At 41.7% G+C, this 9,928-nt stretch overlaps 1 protein-coding gene across 1 annotated transcript; it reads left to right on the top strand.

Moving 5' to 3' along the window:
- Positions 1-233: 233 nt before the first annotated feature.
- ACRV1 (acrosomal vesicle protein 1) lies at positions 234-5,696 on the top strand. The gene is made up of 4 exons (XM_037504339.2): positions 234-374; positions 1,765-2,580; positions 4,454-4,573; positions 5,335-5,696. The coding sequence occupies exons 1-4, from the start codon at positions 323-325 to the stop codon at positions 5,457-5,459; spliced, it is 1,113 nt and encodes a 370-aa protein (XP_037360236.1). The 5' UTR covers positions 234-322; the 3' UTR covers positions 5,460-5,696.
- The last annotated feature ends 4,232 nt before the right edge of the window (positions 5,697-9,928 follow it).

Here is a 9,928-nt window from a genome sequence, read left to right as displayed (position 1 = left end):
CTTCATAGTGCGGTGCTTACCCCCTTGTGCCACCAGGGAGGCCCATTACTTCTTTTTTAAAAAGAAGGCAGATAGCCCCAGCATACCACCTTACACAGGCAAAATAGCCTTTGCTGCCAGTTTGCCCTGGGTTGTCAGAATGCCCCCCTTTGAACTGGCTACATGAGTACCTCAGAGCACAACCCATTGTGAGGAAGCCTGGCTGGTTTCTGAGGTTCTAGAATTTCCAGAAAGCTCTTGTTCAGCACTGGGAGATTCTGTTCAGTTTTTCTTCACTGCTCTTGGGTGGACCACATCAGGGTCCCCTCTCCCTTACATCCAGATGAAGAAATTTCTCTTAGTTATGAGTCTTCTTCAGCTTGGATCTGCCAGAGGTGAGTCCTCTTGTCTTGGCTCTGCAAAATATGTAAGAGGCCTCTTTTAGGTGTTTCGGTCTTCAAAGAAAGAAGACCAGTATCTTAGTTACCCAAACCAATTTGGTTCAAAGTCAGGAATAGCCAAACAAGTCTAATGTGGAGAGTACCTGAGTCAACAGATTCAGCCAAGTTATGGCCTTACTGTCAGAGGCCCATAGCTTGACACTTTAGACATTCCTACTTCTTTTTTTTTTTTTAAGATTGATTTATTTATACAGACAAGAGCTGGGGTGCAGGCCTGAGGTGTGTGTGTGGGGGGGGGGTGTGAGAAGACTCACCAGAGACAGAGAGGGGAACAGAACAGGCAGACTGACTGAAATACACTGCTGAGGGGAGCAGTGGGCAAGACAGGAGAGGTCTGCTGTGCCATGTGGGTCATTCCTCTCAGCTGTGGGCTAGGAATACTAACTCACTGTGCCTGCCGCCTCTAAACTCCTCAGTTTAATCAAAGAGTAATCAAATGGTCTGTTTGGTGTTACCACACCATAAAATGAAAGTCATACTGAGGGAACAACTAGGAGAGACTCGACAGGAAAGGATGACTGCTAGCTAAGAGTTTTGTAATTCCCAAAATCAGTTGGGGTGGAGAGAAACTAAAATTAACTGAGCCCTCAGGCAGTGGCTGAGGCACTTCACAAGTTATCTCGTTGAATGCTCATGAGAGCGCCATCAAGTGGGTGCAAACGGTACTTCACAAGGAACCTCAACTCAGATACATAAGCAGAGCGCTTTAATCTTAAAAAGTGGAGGTTACTTTTCTTTTTGAGAACAAAAGCTCCTGGGTATTGGATATTGTGTCTGAGAACTTGAACTTGCCAAAGAAAGGGGCCTTGATCCCTTCTGATATTTGTTGTGGATTCGTTAGCTACTTGTCATCTCTTGTTTAAAATTTGACCTGCCCAAGGTTAAAACTTTCCACCCTCAATTTCCACTAGAATTATTTAGCTATTAAAAGCAACTTTTTGAATCTCATTCTTCTTCTCTTTTACCCCCTGAGGAGCTGGAGGGAAGGATGGTGGTGATGACTCGAGTGATGGCACATTGATTTCCCTTTGGGTGTTTTAGGGGCGTGGGTGAATTAGTCCCCTTGTGCATTTTTTAATGTTGTGGATCTTAGGATTCTTCCCTTCAACCCCAGAGGTGACCTCTGGGTTTCATTAACACCTCTGTCCATGGTCTCTTGGGTAGTTAGCTTCCTCCAACATCTGGAATATCTTCAGGTGCCTGATCAGGGCCACAGGAACCCCAGGAATCACACACTAGTCCTACTCCCTAGGAAAGCAGTCTCTATTCTACCCTGCACATCCTTTCTGTCACCTTCCAACATCTCTGTCCTCCTCCATTCCAGGAACAGGTCATTCTGGTGGACTTCATCACCCTGTGAATCGCCATGCTTCCATTCAGCAACTTTCAGATGAGTACATTTCACTTAGACAGCCTTCAGAAGCTGAGGCTTTATATGAAACATCGTCAAACAAGAACTCTTTAAGTGCACATGCGTCAGGTGGGCACGCTTCAGTTGAACACGCTTCAGTTGAACACGCTTCGGCTGGACACGCTTCGGCTGGACACGCTTCAGCTGGACACGCTTCGGCTGAACACACTTCGGCTGAACACGCTTCGGCTGAACACTCTTCGGCTGAACATGCTTCGGCTGAACATGCTTCGACTGAACATGCTTCAGGGGGGCACGCTTCAGGGGGGCATGCTTCAGGGGAGCACACTTCAGGGGAGCATGCTTCAGGGGAGCACTCTTCAGGCGATCATGCTACCGGCGAGCGCGCGGTAGCTGAACACACTTCAAATGAGCACTCCATCTCTGAGCACACAACAGGTGAACACACTTCAGTGGAGCATGCTGCAAGTGAACACACTTCCAGTGAACCTTCAGGTGACAAGGCTTCTGCTGACCAGGCTTCTGCTGACCAGGCTTCTGCTGACCAGGCTTCTGCTGACCAGGCTTCTACTGAACAGGTTTCTGCTGAGCAGCCTTCAGGTGAAACTTCAAATGAGAAGGCTTCTGCTGAGCAGCCTGCAAGTGAGCAGGCTTCAGCTGAAAAGTCTTCCGCTGAGCAAGCTTCAGGTGACCAGGCTGCAGTTGAACAGACCTCAGGTGGTAAGGGTGAACAGCCTTCAGCTGTTCCATCTTCAAGTACACCTTCAGGTGAGTCTCAGTTGCACGCCCATGTGCTGTCCTTGACGGTAGGTGGGAAGCAGGCCACACAGCAAGAAACCCGAGATTAAGAAACACTAAGAAAGAATAGGTCACAGACAGCTCTTCCAAACTTTTATGTCTCTTTACAATAATACTGGAAGGCAGGATTCAGATTTTGTGGGGAACCCTGAAGGCTAAACAATTTGGAGGACCCTCTTTAAGAAATACAACACAGGGCCTCCCCGGTGGCGCAGCGGTTGAGCGCTGGGTTGCGAAGCTGCCCACGGCCTCTGTGGCGCCGGTTTGATCCCCGGCTGCTCCCCGGCCACCGGAGGAGGGTCCCACGTGGCGCGCAGACCTCTCCTGCCGCCTGCTGCTCCCCTCAGCAGTGTACTTCGGTCCTTCTGCCTGCTCTGCTCCCCGCTCTGGCTCTGGTGAATTCTCTCACCCTCCCGCGCTTCTGACTGTACCCAGTGCTTGTATAAACAAAACAAACAAACAAATAAAATAAATAAATAAATAAAACATGCCTCTATAAAAAAAAAAACAAAACTAGAAATACAACACAAATGCTAACTACCAGCAGTGCCCCCAATCCCACTCTAACATTAAAACATGAATACAAATGCCCACAGCTACCTTTTATGAGCTGCAGGCGAAATCTGCCTCTTGAGAAACAGTTAGGATGCTTTGCAAACCCAGTAAAGAAATGCCTAGCCCTGGAGTCGGTGACACTCTTGTTTCTTTTTTTAACACGGAAAGTAAAGCATGCAGATGCTTGTGTCTGTTAGATCCAGAAGGAAGTTCCCAGGACAACTGAGACTCTGTGGCTCTTACCACAAAGGAATTGTTCAAAGAAAAACAAGACCAATGTCTGATGCCTCCAGTTATTGCCAGACATAAATACTTCATATTTTGCCTCACTGCAGAAGTAGCTGTATTCCAGATTTTCATGGGAGACAAGTGAGGTTGGACATAGCAAAACTTGATTCAAGTTTAGGTCATTCTGACTCCAAAGTTCATATTTTTTCCCCTTTCTGCTCCCTTAACTTGGGAAATGGCAGTGGAGATAGTAAAAGAGGCAATATGTAGGTAGTTCCAAAACAATGCCCTTGGTGACCAGTTCAATTGAACATGGAAAAGAATGCAGACTCTTTATAGGGTCTGCAACATCAGAGCATTTTTTAAAAGATTTATTTATTTATGCATACAAGAACTGGGGGTGAGAGCATTCACTAGACAGAGTGGGGAGCAGAATAGGCAGACTGATTGAAATACACTGCTGAGGGGAGCAGCAGGCAAGAGAGGAGAGGTCTGCTGCGCCATGTGGGCAGCTCCCTGGCCAGCTGGGGATCGGCTACGGACAGCTTCACAGTGCCGTGCTTAACCCCTTGCGCCACCAGGGAGACCCCATCAGAGCATGCTAATACAGCTTATTACTCCAATTTTATTCCAAGTACTCATGCCTTGGAAGAGTATGATGGGGTGCTTAGAATGGAGTCTATCATGTGATAAGTTCTACTTTGTTCCTAGACATGACAGAAGGGCATCTAATTATAAATGTCCAGGAAGCTAATGTGGGGGCTATGAGTTGGAGCTAAAGTATTATAGAAAAAAAAATAAAGTATTATAGAAAAAATTTGGGATTGGTCAGCAATGAAAGTCATAGGTGAAGCAGTAAGGATGAAAGAATTTCCTCAGGTACAGAAGAGAGAATATGCTCTCTCACACATGGGGGCCTCAGATTCCCAACAAACACCAAGAAATAAAACATGTTGTATCCAAGCTATGTATTATTGCCTTTCATCCCTCCCGAGATGTGACCCAAGGCTACACGCCTGGTGTATAAAGGAATTTCATTGGGCCGATCTTAAATTTTTAGGTCCCGTGTTGAATTGCCACACATGCTCTTATATGAATGACCAAGGAAAATGTCTTCGTGGAGAGGGCGTCTGTACCACTCAGAACTCCCAGCAGTGCATGTTAAAGAAGATCTTTGAAGGTACATGGGGACTGTGTGAGGCAATCTTTGACAGAGAACACATCTATCAAGCACTGATGGGGAGCAGTTGGGGTGGTAGTCCTGGTGCTGGGGGTGGGGGGCTCTCATTCCCCTGGAACTTGGGATTCAGGAGAACCTTTCCTTTCAATAAGAGCAGAATTCCTGCTATTGATGGGGGAGGAAGAGGTCCTTCCCAACAGGCCTCAAGGGGGCAGGGACTCATGCTGCAGTGGCTGCAGATAGCTTCATAGTGCTATGTAAAAAAATAAATAAATAAAGGAGGCAGGGAGATGGCCTGGCTCTTCCTATGAAAGAAATGTGCGTTCCTTTCAGCCATTTGTAAGCTCAGGGCTATGTCTTATTCATGGATATCTATTAGTAGAACTTAACACAATGTTTAGTACATGGTAGGCATTTAGTAAATATCAAATAAATGAATAAACTAATAACTGTCTACCCGTCTGTGTTCAGAGGTTGCCAGACCTGAGCACATTCCTACACCTCCACCCTTGCGCTCACTCTAATTCTCCTAAGATCTTGGTAACTTTCACATTGTGACACAGCCAGACTGCCCTTGTGGTCTGGCCCCTAACTAGAGGGGGAAGGGCCCAGAAGAGGCAGCTAGAAGGTGAGCAGGAGAAAGGATATACATGTTGGATGTCTTGGCCACGCCTGTGTGAAGACACTGGAGGCTATGGCTGAAGGCTAAGATTGGAAGAGGAATCTGTCTGTTCACTAAAGTCTGTTTCTGCCTCTTTCAGGTGGAAAACTCCAGTTCATGGTTCAGGGGTGTGAGAACATGTGCCCGTCAATGAACCTCTTCTCTCATGGAACCAGGATGCAAATTATATGCTGTCGGAATCAGTCTTTCTGCAACAAGATCTAGAAGCCTGTGCCATTGCTTCTTCTGTGACTCAGGCAGCAAAAATCCTCCATTGTCCTACTGGCTCAATTTATATTTCATTTCTTCCCCAGCCAACAACTTATTACATCTGCCTCTGCCTGAGGGTCAGACAGGATGCTCCAGTATCTTTCCCTTCTTACCCATCCCTCTCTGCCCTGCCTCCCCTGCCCCCCTACCACACTTCTCAACATCTTTCCTTTCAATAAATTCCTCATGGCTAAAAGACATGGACTCCAAACAAATTTCTTTTCCCATCAGTCAGGTGCAGAGTTGGTCTGAGCTTCTTTCCACTCCACACGCTAAATCAAATGTTTCTGAAACCATCCATTTCCATCAAAGTGCTCCAGGGCAGAGACCAGAAGGAATGCAAAAGCGGTGTTAACATTTTATGAACTGAAACTATACTGGGGATCCTTCTCTCTGACTCCCTCCCACTTTTTCATCCTATCTATAGAAACCTTACCCGTTTCTATTTAACATAGTGTCCAAAATCCACCCCTTCTCTGGCACTTGAGGTTTCATTCTTTAAGACTTTTAACATAATTATAACAATAAAATGACTCTTTATTGCTGTGCAAACAGGTAACAGGCCAGAATGCTTAAATCTTTTTCTCACAATATTACTGTATCATCTGCTTACCACAGTGGCAGGTGGAAATGCAATTATAGTCCCCTTCTCCTCGTATTAGAGTCATGTTCTTCAACATGTTTTCACATGCTTGGTTTCAGACGATTCTCAGAAAGCATCCCAGAAAAACAGATAGGAAAGATAGTTTCACACTTATTTTACATATAAGGAAATAGGACATAGAGATTTTTATTAATACTGATATTGTCCCAAATTTGCCAAGGTTATGGCACCACACAGCAAGCCAGGGCAGATTTCAAAACCATATCGTTTGATCTCAATCTGAACTGTTTCCAGCACACGATGAATACCACCTAGAATGGGCCTTTCCAGGCCGAAACTATCCTCCCCATCCTATATAAGCCCATCTCCTTTCAGCCATTGTTCCCCCAAAGCCTCTGTTCCAACACTCCTGAAATCAGCTTAGTAATCCTAAAAGAGCAAAAGTCTTTAGTATCAATTATTTCTTTTATAGATAGGGCTTTTGGTTTTATGCCTCAAGAAATCTTAGGAAGAGCATACCAAAAAATTTACTTTATGTCAATTTAAAAAATTATGTATATAAGTGCTATGGGCCCTTCCCCCAAAATATATCTAACAGATTCCTCATTGGTAACAATCGTAGGTGGGACAACAAAGGCACTTATCTCCAAGTTTAATTTTTTTATTTTAAACAATCATTTATTAGTAACAAGTTTCTCACCATATAATTTAAATTTTAATTGTCTAAGACTCAAAGATGCTTTACATTCATATTTATTTTTTATATGGAATATTCAAACTGAGAACATGTTTAATTTTTTAATAGAGAAATACAAGCTGTGGTTAGTTGGTTTTCATCCCTGGATTTAAGTATCGACTATTTGCTTAGAATCAAATGAATGAAATGGGCACTGACTTCAGAAGTTTATTTCCATGAGGATGATAAATATGATTATCAGTGTGGAGTGGGTGGTAACTAGCATTTACAGAACATATACATCTAACGGGTTCAGAGAACTTAAGGTAGGATAAATACAAAGAAAACCACAGACTCGCACACACAGAGGCACACACATGCAAGCGCGCATGCAAAGGGGTCATATTATGAAATTCAAAGATAAAGACAAAAACTCAAAACTGTCCTAAAAAGAGACAGCATTATAACAGGTATACAGGGAAACAATGACACAAATGTTGGCTAATTTCTCATCAGAAAGCGAAGAGCAGAAAACACAAGAATGATATATTTAAAGAGACAAATGATTAAAAAAAACCAAAAAGAAATGCTAGCCAGGAAGTATAAACAAGATAATTGTCCTTCAAAAAGGATGGTAAGGTAACAAACATTTCATAAAACCAAAAAGCTAAGAGAATTCACAGCCAACAGATTCTACACTAAAAGAAAGGCTCAAGGAACCTTCTCAGGGTAACAGGTAATGATACAAAGATGGAAACTCGGATCTACAGGAAGAAACATAAGAGCATTGATATAGTAAAGTATACGGATAAATTTAAGACATGCAAAAAACATTTCTTACTTTAGAAACCATGCCTGCTTAAAAATTAATTTTTAATGTAAGTACATGTGTATGACAATAATAAGAACAGGGGAAGCAACTGCAACTTATGAAAACTTTTTATTTTGGGTGAAATAGTAAATCTTAATGTTGTGATATGTATAACCCTTAAGAATCTTCATCAAAAGTACTGAGGTGTAGGTAAAGGTGTAGCTAAAAAAAAAGTCAATAGAAAAAAACTTTGACGACCTCAAAGGCAGAAAAGGAAGAACAAAGAAAGATCAAAATGGAAAACAAGGGCCTCCCCTGGTGGCACAGGCAGTTGAACACAGTGCTGTGAAGCCGTCTGCAGCCTCCGCAGTGTGAGTTCGATCCCGGCCGGCCGGCGAGAATTCCACATGGCATGGCAGACCTCTCCTGTCTCGCCTGCTGCTCCCCTCAGCACCCCCCTCTGTTCCCCACTCTGTCTCTGGTGAATCCTCTCACCCGCCCTCGGATCTGGCCTGTACTCCGGTTCTTATATAAATAAATAGATCTTATAAAAAAAAAAAAAAGGAAAACAAAACACTCAAACATCAATAACTGAGTAGAACATATCATCACTGAATAGAACTGCCTTCCTTTCAAAAATGCAAACTTGAACCTAATCATGTAAAACATCAAAGCAAAATTGAGGAAAATTATATATGATCTTCAAAGATGTCAAGGTCAAGACACATAAAGACAGAGCACTCCTTACCACTTTCAATTCAGTACTGCCGAATTCCATAATTCCTGCTCTAATGAACATGAGGTTTCTTTCTGGAATGATGAAAATGTTCAGGAATTAGTGGTAATGGTTGTACAAATTTGTGAATACACTAAACACCATTGATGGGTATACTTGTAAAGTTGAATTTTATAGAATATAAATTGTTTCAATTAAAAATTATAAAAAAAAACAATTCTCAAAGGTTGGGAAATTCAGAAAGATATTCTAAATAATCCATGGCTCAATAAGTAAAGAAGTGTATGCAGCACATACAACTGACAGAGGGCAAGTATTCCTGAATGTATGTATTTACCAAAAAACACAGACTAGGGGAAACCTGTCAAATTGTACCACTGTAATGCAATCACCAAATCCAAAGAAAATTATAGGGCAAACTGAAAAAAATCAGAAAAGGATATATAGCAAGAACTTACAGACCAAAAGCAACTGAAAAGACATCACTCGATTGCAATATGGTATTTATTGGATGCTGATTCAAAACATATCATAAAAAAAATAAGAACTGGAAGTCTGAATACTGAATGGATATTAGTGAAGAGCAAGGGAAAAATGATCATCTTTTCAATGATAGCGACAGGTGGGTGAAATGACTATTGGGGCAGGAGGGTGAAATGAATTTTGACCTCTACCTCACATTATACACAAAACCATTTTCAGGTGAATTGGGGAACTAAATGTGAAAGCCAAAATGCTAAAGCTTTGAAAAAGGTAATATAGAGAAAATATTCATTTTTTGAATAGGGAATGAGTCCTTAAATAAGAAACAAAAAGCACTAGGCAGAGGAAAGTTCTTAAGTGAACTACATTAAAATTATAAATGCCCATTAAGTATGAAACAATAAGCCACAGGTTGGGAGACATTCTGTGTCTGTGTCACTGACAAAAAACCAGTAACACTGAACACATGAAGAAATGAAATTCAGAAAAATAAGTAAAAGATTGAAATGAGCACTTCAGAAGATATTCAAACATTCAAACTTAGGAACAAGCAAATTAATACCAAATGGATATATTGCATACAAACAACTTGGAAAAAAATCAGAATAACATCAAATACAGGTGAAAATTGGAAACACTAAAAACATATTCTTCTGATATGACTATTCTTATATTTTAATAGATCCTTCCAAATTTTCCCTAGTAATTGCAGACTCTTTTCATATGGCAGTATAAATAGGTACAGGCACTTTAGAAAACAGTTTGCTATTATTTTACAAAAGTTGAAGATATGCATATTCTAAAACCTAGCAATTTCCTTCCTAAGTGTATACCCTTATCTTTAGGGCCTAGAGAAACTCCTGGGTATCGAGTGTTCTTAACAAGATTGTTAATAATATTATCAAGCAATAAGCAATCCTAATATCCATTAGCAGTAGAATGAACAATATTATGAACTATGTTCATATATGGTATCTTATATTGTGATAAAAATCAGTGAATTAAATGTATGAATATAAAAAAAGAGCATAATTTCATTTATATAAGGTTTAGAAACAGTTGAAACAGCTGAGAAAATTAAAGAAAATCAAGGAGAGGGTCATCACACACAGAA

Source organism: Talpa occidentalis, unplaced genomic scaffold, assembly GCF_014898055.3.
Source record: "Talpa occidentalis isolate TD23 unplaced genomic scaffold, MPIMG_talOcc4v2.1 talOcc4.12, whole genome shotgun sequence".
In the NCBI taxonomy this organism is placed as follows: domain Eukaryota; kingdom Metazoa; phylum Chordata; class Mammalia; order Eulipotyphla; family Talpidae; genus Talpa; species Talpa occidentalis.
This window is presented reverse-complemented; position numbering and strand designations above follow the sequence as displayed.

Bases quoted from the DNA above. Each gene is read 5' to 3' on its own strand.
- ACRV1 (XM_037504339.2), top strand. From the start codon at position 323: ATGAAGAAATTTCTCTTAGTTATGAGTCTTCTTCAGCTTGGATCTGCC. The intron at 375-1,764 runs GTGAGTCCTCTT...CCTCCATTCCAG, and splicing joins TCAGCTTGGATCTGCCAGAG to GAACAGGTCATTCTGGTGGA. The intron at 4,574-5,334 runs GTACATGGGGAC...TGCCTCTTTCAG, and splicing joins GTTAAAGAAGATCTTTGAAG to GTGGAAAACTCCAGTTCATG.